We start from the raw sequence: 19,919 nt of genomic DNA on the forward strand, positions 1-19,919 counted from the left end.
CGTTAATTCAGGTAAATCTGTTAGTTAACCATCATCACGCAGTTCACAGTCATCTAGAGGGAGAACGAAGAGAGACAATAGAGAGAAGAAAAGTGAGTGAGAGATCAAGATATGGGATTCTGGGGTGTTCCTGCATCCAAAAATGGCTCTTGATTCTTCCTCTTTGAAACTTTTCCATCTTTTTCCATGTTGCACATTTTTGTTCTTCCTCGGATTTCTTGAAATCAACATTTCTGCGGGAGCATTCAGCATCTATTATGGATTAAATAATTATAATTGGACTACAATTATATAATTCATGAGCTCAACAATCATAGAGCACAAGTGACTTTACAATTACTCCTTGACTATTCATTTACTTATTCTTTGTTTTTATGTTTCATTGTGAAGAACGTAAAAGAAATAGAAGAATAAGGAGAAGCCAGAGAAGTAGAATACGCAAAGTTTTACATAAGATTTTCTAGCTTTCATCTTTGGAGCAATTCAATCGGGAATAGTTCCTGCATCGGATTGAAATACACGTGAACTTCGATAGTGATAGATTCAACCTGCAGGATTCGATCAATCGTAGAAATAAACTACACAACAAGTAAGATTTAATTCTGCTCCGTTTTACATACTCAACATATAATTTGATTAGAAATCTAGATCTTTTATTCATGTACGATGCACTCATTAGATAAATACATGAATTACTAACAATATCTAGATCGAGATCGAGGAGAGAACCATTTCTATTTGGTGTGAAGTTTTTTTATGATGTTGCAGTGAAGAAACACTAGGACTTTTTTTAGTTCCACATATAAGTGTTCATCATTAGCAAATTTCAGTTTGCATAGCTTCATTTTGTTTATTAAGACTTCATTGTTGAGTAGTGAAGGTCTAAATAAGTGGTTGCCTAGCTAATTTTAGTTTTAGTAGTCTCGTTTCTTAATATGAAATTAGTAGTAGCGGCCATCTTAATTTGATTCTGATTTTCTAACAATTTAGAAGGCGCGTACAAAATACCTATTTATTATTGGGATAATTTTACTTACCCATATTACTTGACAGAAAATGTTAGGTCTTAATTTTCAATTTTCACAATTATTTTACAGATAGATATGGACCACTATTTCCTGAAATTACCGATATGCCCCTCATTTACTGATATACCCAACTCCCAAATCCCCACACAAAAGTAGCATAAGAACTAGATAATGTCTGCTGTCTCTGCAACTGGCGTCCCGATTTCATTGCCCAAACACACATATCATCCTCAAATTCACACCTTAATCTCACCAAAATGCTATCATTTCTTATCCCATAACTCAATCCTCAAACCTGTAAGAAGGAAAACACCAACTCCAGTATGCAGAGCTCATTGTTCCTCAAGAATCTCAGACTATCTCTCTAGCCACAGCCTCTTCTCCTCATCCACCGCCTACTCCGGCAACCCTTTAGCCATAGCTTCCAAGATTGTGCACTCGGCCCCAGCCGGGAGTCTCATTCTGATCGATTTGGACCCTGCCACGGCCAAACTGGCAATAGCGTTTCTTGGGCCATTCTTGTCTGCATTTGGATTTCTGTTCATTGCAAGGATCGTGATGTCGTGGTACCCGAAGCTTCCCGTTGACGAGTTCCCATACATCCTCGCGTACGCGCCTACAGAGCCCTTGCTGGTGCAGACAAGGAAGATCATACCACCCCTGGCTGGAGTTGATGTCACCCCTGTTGTCTGGTTTGGATTGCTCAGTTTTCTCAATGAAATCTTGGTGGGCCCACAGGGCCTCCTTGTTCTTCTATCTCAGCAGCAGGTTTAGGATTTTTGGATATTGAATGAATTCATGTGTGTTTATGTAATCTTAGATTTATGATGATGTGCAAAAAGAGTAAAGAAAGCATTTTTGTATTTTGCATAATGATTCAACTGCCAAATTCTAACAGCTATATTGTTACAAAATGAACATTTTGGAGCTATGAATTGGAATTTCACTTACACATGATGCATGACAAAGCTACTGAATAAATCTATACTTACTAAAATAGAAACTCAATAATAAATACACCAACGCCGTCACCTAATTGAAGTGCTGGAAATCCTCTGCTTCCTATGAACTTGAGTGCTTTGGGAAGTGGAAGAAAGTTATGGCGGGAAGTGCTCAACATCCCTTGCGTATCTTATTCCACGAAGAAGACTCTTGGCAGTTTCCTTCTCCTGCATCAATGGCATGGGTGAGAATCATCAACATTTGAAATAAAGTTGACTGCATTATGTGTTTTTCTAATGATATGGTTGAATCTAAGAGGACTTACCGGGCCAGTGTAGTCAAGAAGACGCGTACAATAAACCTCGGCTTCATCAAATTTCTTCTGAGTTTTGCAGTGTTGGGCAAGGAACATCAGTGCTTCAACCATGTTCGGCCCTTCCCTCTCTTCATCTTCCATCCTCTCCAAATCCTTCTTGTAATAAAATGCAGCCTCTTCATTTCTACCGAGTTCAGAGTGAAGCTTCGCCAGCTGATGTAGGGCGATGGCTTCCCTGTCATTACAATTTGCTGCACGTTCATAGCATTTGATGGCCTCCTCGAGCATATGAAGTTGTTCGGTTTCATAGCACTGAGCCATAGCTATCCACAACCGAGAGTCATTTGGCTGCAAGAACACTGACTTCTTGAAGTAATGGAGAGCATAATAGGGCATTCCCATCATCTCATATGCTTGCCCCAATCCATACCACGCTCGATAATCACATGAATTTATATCTACTGCACGACGGTAGGCATCAACTGCAGCAGAAGTGTTCTTCATCTCAACGTACTCGTGACCCATAAGGGTCCATGCTGACAAATAGTTCTTGTTCAATTTAAGTGCCCTTCGGAAGTACATCACAGACTTCTCATGCTGCCCTTTCAAACTGTAATAGTTACCAATGATGCAGCAAGACTCCGGCCTGTATTTATCTGTAAGAAACACCCTGTGAGCCAGATAACTTAGGGCAGAAAAACATTCTTTCGCATATAGCACATTGGAATACATGTCCATGTCCTCGATCCTATAAGGATCGTTTCTTAAAAGTTCTTCGAATATAACTTCCACCTGTTCGAACTCCCTGAGATTATACTGAGCCTTGGCTATTTGGGCTTGGATGTAATTGCTGAAAATAAAAGTTCCTTGTAAATATTCGTATTTGGCCAGGGCCTCGTTGTGCATCCGGAGTTCCTGGTAAGAACTAGCAAGGAAAAAATCCTTCATCCAATGATTATTGAGATTAAGACTGTTCAATGCCTCAATTGTGGTGCATAACGTCTGCAGCTCAGACCAAGCACTCCAGTTCCAGGGATAGCTATTGACAGATTCCACAAACACGGACCTCGCCAGATTCTCACTTCCTTTTTCCTTAAGGACAAGGCCATATACATAAAGACCAAAAGCGTCGATTGTTCCGTTTTTATGAAGGGTTGACAATTCTCTCTGTAGTGAAAGCAGTTCGCTGTTCACAGCATCACTCTTTCCAAGAGGACCCTCGAGCTCTATCATCTCTTCTTCTCTTCGCTTTTCTCCGGCCTTCAAGATTACATAGGTTAGAGAATTTAAACAGACTTAACAAATACTATAAAAATGCTGATTTGTCACATAATGCTGCCATAGGCTTACCAGAATGCACATGAGATACTTAGGTAATCATAGCCGTATTTTAACAGTGCAAATACATTGATTACCAAGTTGCAAAGCAGGAAAACCGATCTCAGAACCAAGACTTGTATTATGAAAGCTCGAAATATAATCTGTTCTGCCATGTATTTACAGCATAAGTAGATGCAACAAGCATATAAATTTATAAAAAGACCTAATGTTTGTAAATACTTCCTTCCATCTTAAACCAATGTAGTTTTTCATAATTAATTTCAAAGCTGACCCGTTTTCAAAATATTAGAGAATGGATGGGCATTCGGGAAGATAGTAGAGTTCCAAAAATTACGTTTGGCTAATTGTTGCCTATAAATAAAAAGCTCTTGATGTGCCCATTCACAAAAATAGAGCATGCGTAAAGAGGAGAAGAAGACAGATATGCACATGTAGAGTAGATTTAGAACCCTTCAGTAACTAACAGTATGGGCTACCACTGTACAGTAGCACATACTCACTTCATCTAGCCTATAGAATATTTTGGTCACCACTTGCAATAATCAGTGTCTAAACTTAATCTCAGAAGTTTTAAATTCACCATGCACACTGAAGAGTAGACAAAATAATTGTTCCAAATAAAGAACAAATAGCTAGGACGAACCAATGAGTTTTGCAATTAACAATCTCAGGGCAGCTCTATGTGCCAGTTACAGCATTAGGTGATCATTTAATATCTATCATCCTCTTACGACAATTTTACACCATGATATGAATCAAATGAGATCATACCGGAGCACCAACACTCAGTCATATCCAAGTACAATAAAGTTAGTCAGATAGATGGGGTACATCCAGGTCACATGGAGGCATATAATATACAGAGGCAATTTGAAAGTCACTAGACTCAGTACAATACAAGTTCTTGAAATAAATAAATTTCGAAACAGACTTGGTGCTTATATCTAAACTAACAATATAAGTTTTAGATTATAGCTCTCAGCAGATCATCCTACTATCAAGTTTGGTGTCACCGAGTCATAGGTCTTGGATAATTAACAGATCTCCATCTGATTAAAAGTTAATCAGTACAATATTATATTGTCCACGTGTCACTTCAGATACACTCATACACCACAATATCTCACAAGGCACAAAAAGCATGCCTATCATATCCATAAAAATTAGTAAGGTCAGGAGTAGTGATTCAGTTAGGGTGTTAAACATATATCCCCTCCGTCCCTAAAGAATATGCACTTTGGGTTCGGCACGGGTTTTAATGCAAAAATTGGTAAAGTAAGAGAGAGGTAGAAAGAAAAAGTAACTAAAGTATTGTTAATGAGAATGGGTCCCACCTCATAACTCATTAGGTAGAAAAGTGTTTCCAAAATTAGAAAGTGTATATTCTTGTGGGATTGGATTAAAAAGGAAAGAGTGCATATTCTTGTGGGACGGAGGGAGTATGGTCCTATTATCAGCAACATAAGCATATACTCCACATGAAAATGTCACTTTATAGAGCTTTGGTCTGAAAATATGTTTCGATATCAATGTGCATAATCCAAACTTTATTACAAAAAGAGGCAAGATATTTTGTAAGTTAGAACTGTTCTCCTCTCCTCACATCCAAATTACATGGTCAGTTACAGATTTTGTCCCGTAACACAATAAAATGCATCAGATAATCACGAATAGGCAGATGCTTCCACGTATTGCAAGTATACAGAGGCTAGATAATTTATCAAGGAAACTCACAAACTACCATCTTATGCCTCAACTGCTGACTTAGATGTGGCAAATTCCTAATAACATATGGATGGCATCGTAGTCTAGGTTTACTATTGTCCTCACCCTCACATCTAGTGCTTATTAACTCTAAATAAACTACTAGTATTTCAGAACCAATCCATTCTTGATGCAGTACTGTTTTGTGCACAAAAAGAATGCCTATCCATTATCACATCATGTTAACATGTATCGTGCCAAAAAACGTCTGATACGGAGTGGTTTTTTAGTTACAATATACACTCTACAGACCAGCAATTTGAGCTAATCAATAGGAATATTACGATCTACGCAGACAAACAGAGATCACCCGAATAAAACATATCCAGCACCATCCATATAAATCATTACAGGACCAAAAAGCAATTATGAATATAGCAATGCAGCAAATCGAGGAAACCAACCAGATAAAGCGCATAGAAACGCAAGAAGATGGCTTTCTTGGCGGTCTGATCCCTAAGCACATGGGCAGCCCTCCTATACTCCCTGCAGTCAAAATAAGACTTGGCCAGCAAATAAAAATCACTGTCCATCAGATCATAATCGTACTCCTCAGCTGCCACAAGCGACGGCGTCATCACATAAGACACTCCGGCAGAAGGGGTGGCGGAGGACTCCGCGGGGGTGGCCGTGCGGAAGCGGCGGCGGATGCTGGAGCTGCCGCGCTGGAATCTGGTGTGCGACGGCGTGTGCTTCGAGGGGTCTTGCTCTATCCCCATCAACTGCTCCGCTGCCCTTAAGAAGCAAGGAAATCTTGAAAATCAGACCAAAAAATGAAAAAGGTGGGATTTTGAGGTAATGGTAAAGTTTGTGAAGAAGAGTAGAAGATGGGTCTGAGAAGGGGGTGAAATTGGTACCATTTGGCTGCGGAGTGGAGGCCACGCTCGCTGAGGTGGCGCACGGCGGCGCGGAGCTCGGTTCTGCAGGTTTCTTTGGAAGCCATAATTAACAAATTCTCATATGCTTCTCGTCGGTGGGATTCCTGATTTTGGATTTGAACTTGCGGCGGCCGGGGGAGGTGTTCGGCGCCCGCGCACTTTGGTTCAGATTTTTGAAATGCCAACTTCAAATAACCCTACTACCACTACAATAGCCTTCCAAAATAAATGACCCCATTTTCAGCCTTATTTACTCATAATTTTATTTACTATATTTTCAATATCGTTAGCTCTATTTTACCATCATTTCACCATAATTCAAACTTTCAATTTCAGTATTATTTTTATATTTTCTAATTTAATAACCTATTTAAATTTTGAAAATTTAAAATAAATAACTACTACTACATTTTATTTGATTAAATTCGAACAACTTATTAATTGAAGTTGAATACTTACATTAACTAAATACCGAATATTGCATTACTACCAAAATTGCATAATTTAAACATGTAAATTAAATTTCAATTGTTACATTGTCCAAATATCTTCAATTAGATCTTGTTGGAGTTGTTCGTACGTCGGTTCCTCGTGCACGGACGCCCATTGTCATAAATACTCTTAGAAATGAGGCGGTGCACTATGAGACAGGCTTTTACGAGCTACTCTGAGCTAGATCCAACAAATGCTTCGCCCTAGTTAGATGTGGTTTCTCCGCCATCCTCGATTAAACTCTTGATCTTCTAGTGATAAGATACATTTGCCAACTAACTTTGCTAAGTGATGAATTGGTGAGTGCTATATGCATAATAATAATATAGCTAAAGTTCAAATGACCTGGTCCAAGGCCCCTAGCACCCTACATGGCTCCACCACTAATCACAGCAAAAGAAATATTTGGCATCTTTCATCAGCTTATGGTTGAGTTATGCGACATCGGGTATACAAACAAAGAATCTTATTAACACTGTTTTTTCAAGAATATGCATTCGGTCGTAGTGACTAATGTATGACATGGTCTTTCAGTGGATGATTTTCATTCTTTTGGTTAATTATGATAGTTGTATTAACCACACTATTTTAATGCCTTATAATCTTTCTTCCTAGTTAATTCATATTTGTCCAAATGTTAGTTCTCCTAGTACCATATCAATATAGGTTTATGGAGCAAATTCACCTTCGCTTCAACTTGATGCAACAACAATTAGGGCATGTTCGCTTTGTCCGGATCCTGAACTCAAGAAATGAATTATGAATAGACATCGATACTGCTCATTATAGAAATTAAAACTTTTATTTTTGTTTGTTATTCCTGAAATGATTTTTATCCACCTTAGTAAATTGTACTGTGTACCCAATTGTATGATGATTTGATCCTAAGGCCGTGTTTGGTAGTCTGACGGGTTAGATAAAGTGTAGTGAGTTAATTATACATATTGTACTATTCCCTCATGTCAACTAATATTTATCCACTGTTTGATATGAATTGGGGGACCCAGTTATACAAATAATCAGCTGGTTGGTAGTGAATTGGGGAGTCGTATTTGACCAGCTATTTCCACAAATACCCTTGGTGAAATTTAATTATTGGCTGCAAATCACAGTGGGGGGAATTTACTTTTTGGTGTTAGACAAAATAAAAAATTTGGCGGTTTCTTTTTCCGCCTTGAAAATCAACCAAGGCGGGGATTTTATTTGGTGGGGAAAAATCAAAATTTTGGCACTTTTATGGAGCGCCTATTTAACACTCTTGTCTCATTCGATAATCACTCTAGACTAGCGGTGAACATCCTTGGCCTTTGAAGCATTATAGCAGTAATTTCTTCTCCAATGCTTTGTTGTGATGAACTAACCTTTTTCCTATTTTGTTTGTAAGTTATGGTTTTTCCTAATATCTTTCGGCATATGTCGCTGGTTATATTCAGGGGATTGCAGTAGCGAGCATGGATTTGGGTGGAAGAGTTCATCCTCAAGGTATATTCCCATCATTTAATTATGACTCATGGATTGATTAATATTTCCATAAGCGACATGTAAAGTATACTATGTTTTCCCTCCTGTTTGTCGATTTTGTAGCTGGCAATGGACTCGGCAAGGCTGCTGTGCAAAGGGCTGCTGAACGTCATCGTCGTGTGTGGTCGCGGAGGGAGGAGGAAATTCTGATTTCCACGCTGAAAGATCTTGTTGCACTAGGCTGGAAATCCGATAACGGATTTAGAGCCGGGTACCTTGCAAAGGTAGAAGAGGCTCTCCGACGTGAGTTCCCCACCACTGATTTGAAGGTGAACCCCAACATCACATCCAAAATTAGCACTTGAAAAAAAAACTACTATAGCCTTCAAGGGGTGCTTAACCACAGTGGTGTGGGGTTCAACTTGCGTGGTGATTTCATGGTTGATTGTGATGATCAGTAGTTGGAGCAGATCATATGGATAGGTCTCACTTCACATTGGCTCATTGATATAGTAGACACACAAATTCTAACAGTTGGTCAATTATTACAGGTTGACAGTCACGCCCGTTTCATTAGGAACCGACCTGGGCCATGTGACGCTGTGATCAGAGCCAGAGTCCGGGCTAATACACCTACACCAACTCCTGATAGTGACTACATAAGCTCGTTGGATGAAAATTGGGGAAACCTTGGATCTCCGGCTACAGCTGCATCAGAATCTGTAGGGGAAAGCCCCGAGGGGGTGGACCGTGGTGCCCCAGGAACATCCAAAAAGGCAAAGAGGGCAAAACTTTCCACCCATATTGGTGGAATGGTGGATTTACTGAAGCAGATTCATGATTACTCCAACACACGCCTAGAGATGTTGTCCACGAGGATTGGGTACGAGGTGGATCTGAGCAAGGCGAGAAAGGATGCGTATGAGGTTCTGAGCACCATTGATGGTCTCTCAATGCTGGACATCTTCGACATTGGTGAAGTTCTTGTTGCAAACCCGGCTTGTCATGATTTCTTTATGGGGGATGCCGCCAATTGCTCGTCCTGTCACACCTCAACCCTTATGACGTATGCACTTACTATAAATAAATTTTAAATATTAAATAAATTAACCCACACTTCAAGTACATAAAACGCACATATTATATCATTTCAAAAATCCAACATTTATCAAGTACATATTTCAAAATATTTTAAATCTAGTGGGACCCTCTCACCACTCTATATATACTATACATTTATTTAGATGCAAAAATGATGAGGAGGAGAAGATTGTCAAAATGCGTCATCCGCCGACCCTGATAACATGTGCAATTCCTACGACTCATCTCAACCAAATACTTCACTCATATCGTATTCCTGAAAAATATTAGTGGTTTATATGAGCCACAACTCAGTGTATATAAACCTTACCTTTAATTCCACAGCCCAAACAATCAAACATATTCTTTAACCAATATATACAACAATAATCAACAAATATTAAAATTAGTTCCATATACATATGCATATGCCACTCTGTTCAGTTTATTATTCTGTGATAGTTCAAACATGGTATATGTCCGGGATTTCCAATTTGCCACTATGATTTGACCCGAAGGTCCCACTATGATTTGACCTGTAGGTCCCACTGTGAATTGACCCGTAGGTCCCACTGTGAATTGACCCGTAGGTCCCAATATGATTTGACCCGAAGGTCCCAATATGATTGACCCGAAGGTCCCAATATGTCCACTATGATTTCAGATCCAAGACATGACTATCACAGATTCTCTTTAATCAAATGATTCAATTAATTTCAATACCATATGCAAAACATATCTATTGCATCAATCACATATCCATATCATATTCCACTCAATAATTCCAATTTAATATACTATTTATTGCAGCAAGCATATATCCCCATCATCATAATTAAACATATATCATATCAGTATCACATCGTATAATCCAATTATTCACTTTAATTTAACACATAACAATTAATCAGATAACGTATGTAAAATTAAAAGTGTGATTTATTCACACCTAATGACAACAAGTAATCAAACATCCAAATTTCCTTTCTTATCTGCAACTTTGTATAGCCGGAGAGGTCAGAAACTATTTTCATTCTTTTTTTCTTCCTCAATTTTATTTCCTCTTAACTCCTCTGTTCTCTCCCTCTCCTTTTTGTTTCACTATACAAATATATATGTAAACGAGCTCTCAAAGTTGGTTAAGCCGATAATGGTTACATTTTCTATTTTATATACTATTGATATAATTTGAGATCCTTATAAAGTATTTTAATGTTTGGGTTATCTATTAATAATGACATGTCCTACATGCAATATATAAGAAAATGATTTTACACGTATAATACATATCCCTAAAAATGCCATCACTTTTCTACTTTTAATAATAACTTAGGTGTATACATATATATTTTTCTTCACAAAAATACTCTCAAGCGTACACACTTTATTACACATACATATACTAAGACACATACACATAAATATATTTTAAAATAATAATTTCATGAACACAACATTCGCATTATTTTATATGTATACACTTAAATTAATTAACTATTTAATACTTAAAAGTAATATATATTGAGATAATATTGATTATGCAAATAACACTATATAAAAATGCAATGGTAAATAAAAATATTTTAATATACAAAATGATGCATGTTTTGGGTCATGGATGTCACAATCTTCCCCCCTTTAAGAATTTTGTCCGCAAAATTCATTCCTCTCTATGTTAACGTACTCAAAGAAATTGCTAACCCGTAAATAGATGTGGATAGTTCTTTCTCATATTTTCCTCTGTTTCTCAAGTCGACTCTTCGACTCCATGATTTTGCCAAATAATTTTTACTATTGGGATATCTTTTTTTCGCAATTGTTTCAGCTGGCAGTCCACTATATTGACAGGTTCTTCTATATAACTAAAATTTTCAGAAATCTGTATATCAGAATCTTTCAGATCATGTGAAGGATCAAATCGATGAAGTCGAATCCTACTGACGTAGAAAATATTATGAATTTGTGTCAGCTCTGGAGGTAATGTGAACCTATACGCCAATGGTCCAACTCTTTCAACGATATCTCACGGTTCAATATAATGAGGACTCAACTTACCTTTTTGCTCGAATCGCATGTCTGCTTTCTGAGGTGAAATTCACAAAAAAGACTTTATAAGACTGAGATAGTAAATCGCGGATTTCTGTCAATATATAAGATACTAGAATACCATATAAGCGTTCCTGCAGATAATGATGTCAAATCTTCAAAGCAAAATAATATCGCTAATAACAAATTTTGAACAGAATAAGAAACTGCATATACTTGCGATTGTTACGACGCATAAGCAATAAACTTTCCATTAACTCAAAAGATAGTCAAATCCATGTTTCAGCGCATCACTATAAATAATACTATAATATCTTGTATCTGCGGAGATAACTGAAAGAGGTGACATATTCAACCTATTGCTTCCACTCATTAAAACTCTTTTGATATGCTTCACTCCATATAAAAGAAGAATTCCGTCGTGCTAACTTTATTATCAATTGAATAATAATCGGAAAACATTTCCAGTTGAAAACCAGTTCAATCTTTTGTAGATCCAATTCTATTCCACGACCTGACACCACGTGTCCCAACAATACCACATGTTCTAGCAAAAACTCACATTTACTCAACCTTGCAATAATCTGTTTATCTCGCAGAACTTGTAATACTGACTGCAAGTGATTAACATGTTCATCTGTACTTCATGAATATAATAGTAAGTCAATAGCAATAATCACTAACGGATCCAGGAATAGTTGAGAGAATTTGTTCATCAATGCCATAATTAGTTGTAGGTGCAATAGTTTATTCGAAAGGCATAACCAAAACTCATAATGGTCGTACTGAGTTGAAAATGGTGTCTCTGCAATATTCTCTTTAGCTATCTTCAACTGATGAGATCTTGATCGAAAATCAGTACTCGAAAACAGTTGCATACCTTGAAATTGATCAAATAAGTCTTCTATTCTCGGTAATAGATATTTATTCTTCACTGTCACTCAATTCGACTTCCAATAGTATATATAATGTCGCAGTGTATCATCTTTCTTCTTCAAAAATAATATTGGTGCTCTCCAAGGTAAAACATTGAGTCATACATATCTCTGACAACTCTTGTAACTGTTTTTTCAACTCTTAAAACTCTAATGAAGATGGTTGATAAGTAGAAATAAAAATAAATGCAGTGCTCAACAGAGAAATATGTCTCCTGATGAGGAAAATCCAGATAAATACGCACTTCCAATAAATCAAAAAGCCGATCTAGATAATATAAGAAAACCTGGAACAATATTACTCGATCCCGTCTCGATGATTATATTACCATTTCTTTAACTTGACAAGCTACCTTGGTTCAATGAAGTGAAAACCAATCTCTACCCATAATAATATCAAATTTGTACATGAACAAGATAATCAATATCCGCTGGCAGTTCTACTGCATTAATTCGCACCACGTAGTCTAGATAAACTGAGATACTGAAATAATGTCAGCTCATAATCAACAAACATAGTTCCTTGATTAAAGACAAAATCTTCTCTGCTTCTTATCACAATACACTTCTTTGCATATATTTAGCATTGAGTTCTCTAGAAATATAGTCTGAACTGAATACAAGAATACCAGAGGTTGTATCATAGCTTGTGGGACTGTTTCCCACCAAGAGTAAGTATTGCTTCAAAGAAGAGATACTTTATAATCAAAACCTTCTTCTGACATACAACTCATCTGATTGAACACCGGTTCTATCACTTTTAACTGTATTCCAGCCTCAGTCAGATTAGTCCCATAAAATCAACAACTTCTACTTTTCCTAGCTCTTTAAATTTTCTACCTCTTTACCTCATCACTGGTCCATGTACCAAAAATTCCAATATGATGCGGCATGTATATGAGATGTTTCTACAATTAATTGATGATGCAGGGCGGCTGACCCTTCTCTCTTCAGTGACACATGTTCATGACAACACAAATGCAAATGAAACTTATAACGAAAATGTATCATATGATATCCATAAATGTCATGTCCCAGCGGGATTCTATCCTCGCTCTGATACCACCTAAACTGTCACACCTCAACCCTTATGACGTATGCATTTACTATAAATAAATTTTAAATATTAAATAAATTAACCCACACTTCAAGTACATAAAATGCACATATTATATCATTTCAAAAATCCAACATTTATCAAGTACATATTTCAAAATATTTTAAATCTAGTGGGACCCTCTCACCACTCTATATATACTATACATTTATTTAGATGCAAAAATGATGAGGAGGAGAAGGTTGTCAAAATGCGTCATCCGCCGACCCTGATAACATGTGCAATTCCTACGACTCATCTCAACCAAATACTTCACTCATATCTTATTCCTGAAAAAATATGTGGTTTATATGAGCCACAACTCAGTGTATATAAACCTTACCTTTAATTTCACAGCCCAAACAATCAAACATATTCTTTAACCAATATATACAACAATAATCAACAAATATTAAAATTAGTTCCATATACATATGCATATGCCACTCTGTTCAGTTTATTATTCTGTGATAGTTCAAACATGGTATATGTCCGGGATTTCCAATTTGCCACTATGATTTGACCCGAAGGTCCCACTATGATTTGACCTGTAGGTCCCACTGTGAATTGACCCGTAGGTCCCACTGTGAATTGACCCGTAGGTCCCAATATGATTTGACCCGAAGGTCCCAATATGATTGACCCGAAGGTCCCAATATGTCCACTATGATTTCAGATCCAAGACATGACTATCACAGATTCTCTTTAATCAAATGATTCAATTAATTTCAATACCATATGCAAAACATATCTATTGCATCAATCACATATCCATATCATATTCCACTCAATAATTCCAATTTAATATACTATTTATTGCAGCAAGCATATATCCCCATCATCATAATTAAACATATATCATATCAGTATCACATCGTATAATCCAATTATTCACTTTAATTCACCTGATGACAACAAGTAATCAAACATCCAAATTTCCTTTCTTATCTGCAACTTTGTATAGCCGGAGAGGTCAGAAACTATTTTCATTCTTTTTTTCTTCCTCAATTTTATTTCTTCTTAACTCCTCTGTTCTCTCCCTCTCCTTTTTGTTTCACTATACAAATATATATGTAAACGAGCTCTCAAAGTCGGTTAAGCCGATAATGGTTACATTTTCTATTTTATATACTATTGATATAATTTGAGATCCTTATAAAGTATTTTAATGTTTGGGTTATCTATTAATAATGACATGTCCTACATGCAACATATAAGAAAATGATTTTACACGTATAATACATATCCCTAAAAATGCCATCACTTTTCTACTTTTAATAATAACTTAGGTGTATACATATATATTTTTCTTCAGAAAAATACTCTCAAGCGTACACACTTTATTACACATACATATACTAAGACACGTACACATAAAATATATTTTAAAATAATAATTTCATGAACACAACATTCGCATTATTTTATATGTATACACTTAAATTAATTAACTATTTAATACTTAAAGTAATATATATTGAGATAATATTTATTATGCAAATAACACTATATAAAAATGCAATGGTAAATAAAAATATTTTAATATACAAAATGATGCATGTTTTGGGTCATGGATGTCACACGTCCTGCATATGCACTTCGTGTGCTTGCTGAGAAACGAGCTGGGCAGATGTAGTTGCTTGGGTATTCACTTCACTTGGTTTGATCTAGTATTTTGGATTTTGTCTTAGCATAATATGTATGTAATGGATAGTGCAAGTAATCCTTCTTCTGATGTGGTCTATGGCTTTTGTCTTGTAAATAGTAGTAACTAGGGTGGGACTTGCAGTCATATATCCAGGACCAAGGACCAAGTGGTGAAGTTTCGTAGTACTTAGTGTTTCCTATGTAAGGAAGTAATGGAGTAATGGAGTAATGAAGTTTCCTATGTTTTTGTATGTGATATGTTCTGATGATTTCATCATTTTTTTTTTGTTCACGAAGTGGTAAATAGGTATACATAAGACTTGAAGCAATCAACACACATAATATCTAATAATACCATCATTAATCACACAATCTTTTATACAAAGATGTTGGTTACATCAGTTTTTAACTTAAGGATTTCTTAGCCCATGTGCAGGTAAAAAGAGTGAAACACAAAAGCCTGCACTACAAGGTAACTGATTATGCCTAGAGATCGATAGTACCATCATTAATCACACAATCTTTTATACAAAGATGTTGGTTACATCTGTTCTTAACTTAAGGATTTCTTAGCCCATGTACAGGTAAAAAGAGTGAATGTGAAACACAAAAGCCTGCACTACAATGTAACTGATTATGCCTAGAGATCGATAGTTGATAACCACCATAAACTACAAAAGCATTAATACTACTATATGCGTCGAGAAGTTACTACTTATGGGAGCCATGTCAAACATTTAATTCCTCCACCAGGCACCAGGGCTTGAAGATGCACAAGAGCTTGACAAAGGAGAGCCTTGAAGCTTTGCCTTGGTGACATTGTGCAGAGGTGGTGACCCAAAATGTGTTGTCTTGTTGTTTGTTGATTCCTGGTCAGCAACTTATGTCTGAACATCAAATAGTTTGCGTTTAGATTTTGGCTTCCGCACGACCATGGGTGAAACAACCTCCCTCGACAAGTTGTTCTCTGCATCGTCGTTGTCAGAGATGTGAATGAGTTGTTCAGTTGTGTCCGAGATGATCACAACAGTGTTCTCAGGCTCAGTTTTAACTGTCGCATAGCCGAATAATATCCTCATGTTTCTAAACTCCGACTCCCCCATGTTACGGCTCTAGCCATTTTGTCATTCTACAAAATATATAGATAAACAGTGGACCACTGCAGAATATTATACGAGTAATTACGATACATCAAAAACATCTTCGAAGTATACCATACCTTAAAAATAGACCTCCATATGTCGTCGCTCGCCGTGATGGTGTTCGGGTTTGCATTCCATATCACACCTGAGACATCAATCACATTATTGAACAACCGGAAGCGATTCCCCAAACTTTTCTGATTCCACTCTGTTGCAGGATCTACTGACTCAATGAAATATACTTCTGCATTTTCAAGCACATCTTTTGCAGATAAGTTCTCTGGCTCAAGCTGCATTTCAAATGGATCAGAGTCCATCTGACCTCTGATGAAGTTATAAGTCTGTTTTGTATTTCAATCGGATAGTAAGATGGGGAACGGAGAATTTCCCATCGCATTTTCATCACACCAAATGCTCGTTCGATAACATTCCGTGCTTTCGTGTGCCTCATATTGAATAATTCAGTTGGATTCTGTGGACGAATAGCATTGGGGCCCCATTCTTTGAGATGATACCTCACACCTTTGTACGGTGTGAGAAATCCGTCGCTGTTCGCATACCCATTATCATACAAGTAGTAGCTTCCTAAAAGAGACAATAGTGTGTCAATCAATAGAATAGTGTATGAGTATTAGTATGTAGAAGCAAGAGTAGGCAAGGGGATTCTGATAAGGCTCGTTTCATGCATTGGTTTAGGGTTAAAATTCTGTGCATTTGGGGCGCTAATGTGCGTTTATGAGTTCAGGTGCGTAGTAAATCTACTGGACCTAGGAGTTGCTGTTACCGGACCTGGCAGATGTAAAAGAGATGGAATTGAAGTAAAAATCAGAAGTCGTCGTTCGGACCTGGGAGAATCAAAAGTTGGCGACAGGAGCAGAATGGAGCGATAGCAGATTATTTTAAAGAGTCTTACTCAAGGGCAAGAGCGTCAAATCACCAGAGGGATACCCTAGGGATCAGAGCCTCACATATATAAGGAGCTCAACTTTGAAGAACAAGGGAGCCACTTCTACACTTTCTTAGCTCAAGCTTTCGTTCCATGCTTTAGTTCCATACTTCAAATTTCTCATTTCGTCTGCTGCGCACTTGGAGATGGAGGATTCTGGCCACCGTGGTTCTCATCATTGTTATTTTGCTGCTGTGTAACACCGCCTTGTGAAGGCGAAGAAACAATCTTTACTTGCTTTCGTTTAGTACTTGTTGGTTTTAAGTTCGCAACTCTAGTTTCTGACTTTGATCCACTGGATTTGAACCTATTTCTCTTTATTATGGAAGTTCATGTTGGTTTTGTTGGATATCGCTGAGTTGATGTTTATTTCTCGCTTTTTAGCTTTCGTTCTTGTTTATTGTTGGATGTTTGGAGCTGAAATCTGTTGGTTTGTTGATGGAGGTTGGGGATTTGCGTATGGAGATGTCTGGATTTGTTGAAACGTGGTGTATTTGAGTTGGAGTTTCGCGTATTTGGTGTTCGCTGTTTACGTTGTGCATGATTATGGCTGTTTACTTTCTGTTTCTACATCCTTTAGGTCCAGTAGCATAGATCTGTTAGTTTAGGCTTTAATTTCTCGTTTTGAGTTTAGATCTAAGGTTTGCTCTGTTTTCATGGCGTTTAATACTCTGTTTTATCTGCTATTCTCGTTTGATTCCCGAAGAAGATGAAGTTGTTGGTAGTTAGAACCAGATCTGCTTTATGTCAACACTTTTCAGCATGTACTTTACTTTTCTGCATTGTCCCCTAGACCATGTCAGTACGATCTGCTTTGTTTTTTTACTTTTCTGCATGCTTTTCCAGACCCTGGTAGTTTAAGGAAATTTGTCTTTACTTTTCGCTTTATGCTTGTCTGTCCAAATTAGGAAAGTCTGTCTAGTTAAGTTTACTCTAGTTGTTTTAGAACTTTAAAATATCTCATTTCTCTAAGTCATGTATATTCCGTACGTTCTCAGTTCTTAGACCTAGTAGGAAGAGTACAGTTTTTCTTATCTCTCAGACCCAATAGTTTTAAGTTCTCGACCCACAAAATTGCGTGGCAGCAGCTAACCCCTTTTCCCAAAACATCCTCAAATGCAGTTTTGTGACACCTTCGTCCTCGTGGGAACGATCCTTTACTTCCCTGTGCTAAGTTGTAGTATAGTGGGTTTAGGTTTTTGAAGGAATAGAGTGCATCCAACGACCCCTTTCTGATAGTTTCATGATCTTCTAGCCTCTGAAGTCTAGTCGAATCCTCTGGACCTATTAGATCGAGTGACATATCACACACAACACAAAACTGCACGTCTACTCTAGTCCTGTCAGATTCCAAGGTAGAATATAACATTTTGGGACTTTAAGCCCATTTGGTCTATTGATTGCATCTCTTAGGATTCGAGAATCACCGGCTAAGCCCTCCCAGCCAGATAAAACATAAACAAAACAAAGCTTTCTATCGCAAACAACCAGTACATTCGTCGATATTTGGCCCTTCCGAGTTCGGTATCTTGCTTTGTCTTCGTTGCTCATTGTCACGTTTATATATGTGTCATCTAAAGCACCCAAGTAACCCTAAAATATGAAAAGAAGTGTTCAAATTTAATCAAGTAAGGACTGAAATGAACGGGCTTTACAACCGAATAAACTGTACCGGAAAACACTTCCATCGTGGATCTGTACAACCATCATTTACGGGTTCAGGTGTAACCAGAAGATCTCCATGAAGTTGCAATATTGAACTCAAAATTGAGTGAATGTAGTGTGATATCGTTTGCAATGAGCGACGAAAAGTGAAGCCCACAATGTGATTTTTGCTATGATGCGCCAAAACACCGAGGAACATTGCAACTTGCTCTTCGACTTTAACCCACCTTCCGTCAATCAGCCCAGTCCGCTCGCGGAGTAGAATGCATAATCGACCAAATGTATTACGATCCATTCTAATATTGTTTATGCAATCAACATCAGTAAGGCCTACAAGACGCGTTAGGTGGGCGACTTGTGCCGGAACACGTTCTATTATCCGGTAAGGCCGGACATTTAATCGTCGTTGACGAAGTGACTGGCTGTCGCGCATACATTCCAGAATAGCTGTAAACAACAACCTATTCACACAATTGACCTCGTGATACTCCTCCACAACCAGCGACACAACATTACGTTCATGACTACCAGGCCTCGCAGGCAACATCTCCAAATACTGGGAAATGTGAGGGCTTTTGGGTGAATAAATAACAGAGTGCACAAAGTAATACAATTTGGGCAAAAATTCGGCAAATCAACTAAACAACCAAATCCATAACACACAACCTTCGTACTAGCAGGCGATACCCCAAATGTTCGTGTATGTGACCAGACAAAGAAGAAAACAGAACTCAAAACCGAAGAAAAACCCATGAAATTAAAATCCAGAACTCAAAACAGAACTCAAATCGCCAGAAAATACACGAAATATAATAACTGGGGAAAGAAAATTGCAAAGTTCGGAGAATTACCTACAATTCCAGTTGTGTGTGGCTCTCTCCGTCGTCTTCAGCGATGAAGAAATATCAGAATTGTGTATAGTTGAGGAGACGAGGGTTTGTTATTTCAAATTGGTGTTCAATTGTCGGTAGAAAATAATTCAATTTATCACAAATAGAGTAAATGAAGGGATATTTTAGTCAAATAACTAGTTGTCTTGTCGTGGATTCTGAGGCATGAAATTTATCCGCAGCAGATCGAGATGTTAACAATTGGGGTGAAACAGTGGTTTTTGGACGGAACGGAGTCCTATCTGAGTCG

At 37.5% G+C, this 19,919-nt stretch overlaps 3 protein-coding genes and 1 pseudogene across 3 annotated transcripts; 2 read left to right on the top strand and 2 right to left on the bottom strand.

Annotated features, from left to right (window-relative positions):
- Window positions 1-1,174: 1,174 nt before the first annotated feature.
- Window positions 1,175-1,901, top strand: CCB3 (cofactor assembly, complex C (B6F)). Its single transcript, XM_048099372.2, has one exon. It carries the CDS (start codon window positions 1,200-1,202, stop codon window positions 1,800-1,802), a length of 603 nt encoding a protein of 200 aa, XP_047955329.1. The 5' UTR covers window positions 1,175-1,199; the 3' UTR covers window positions 1,803-1,901.
- Window positions 1,873-6,467, bottom strand: APC8 (anaphase-promoting complex subunit 8). The gene is made up of 4 exons (XM_048099370.2): window positions 6,249-6,467; window positions 5,796-6,126; window positions 2,296-3,546; window positions 1,873-2,197 (listed from the first exon to the last, which is right to left on the bottom strand). The coding sequence occupies exons 1-4, from the start codon at window positions 6,332-6,334 to the stop codon at window positions 2,126-2,128; spliced, it is 1,740 nt and encodes a 579-aa protein (XP_047955327.1). The 5' UTR covers window positions 6,335-6,467; the 3' UTR covers window positions 1,873-2,125.
- A 1,745-nt stretch (window positions 6,468-8,212) lies between these two features.
- LOC148932278 (uncharacterized) lies at window positions 8,213-15,015 on the top strand. The gene is made up of 4 exons (XM_089065052.1): window positions 8,213-8,243; window positions 8,346-8,551; window positions 8,774-9,242; window positions 14,945-15,015. The coding sequence occupies exons 1-4, from the start codon at window positions 8,213-8,215 to the stop codon at window positions 15,013-15,015; spliced, it is 777 nt and encodes a 258-aa protein (XP_088921178.1).
- Window positions 15,016-15,907: 892 nt separating this feature from the next.
- On the bottom strand, window positions 15,908-19,326 carry LOC148932279 (uncharacterized; annotated as a pseudogene).
- Window positions 19,327-19,919: the final 593 nt, after the last annotated feature.

Source organism: Salvia hispanica, chromosome 2 (genome assembly GCF_029641045.1).
Source record: "Salvia hispanica isolate PSC_SH4W2 chromosome 2, Shi_PSC_v1, whole genome shotgun sequence".
NCBI classification, from domain to species: domain Eukaryota; kingdom Viridiplantae; phylum Streptophyta; class Magnoliopsida; order Lamiales; family Lamiaceae; genus Salvia; species Salvia hispanica.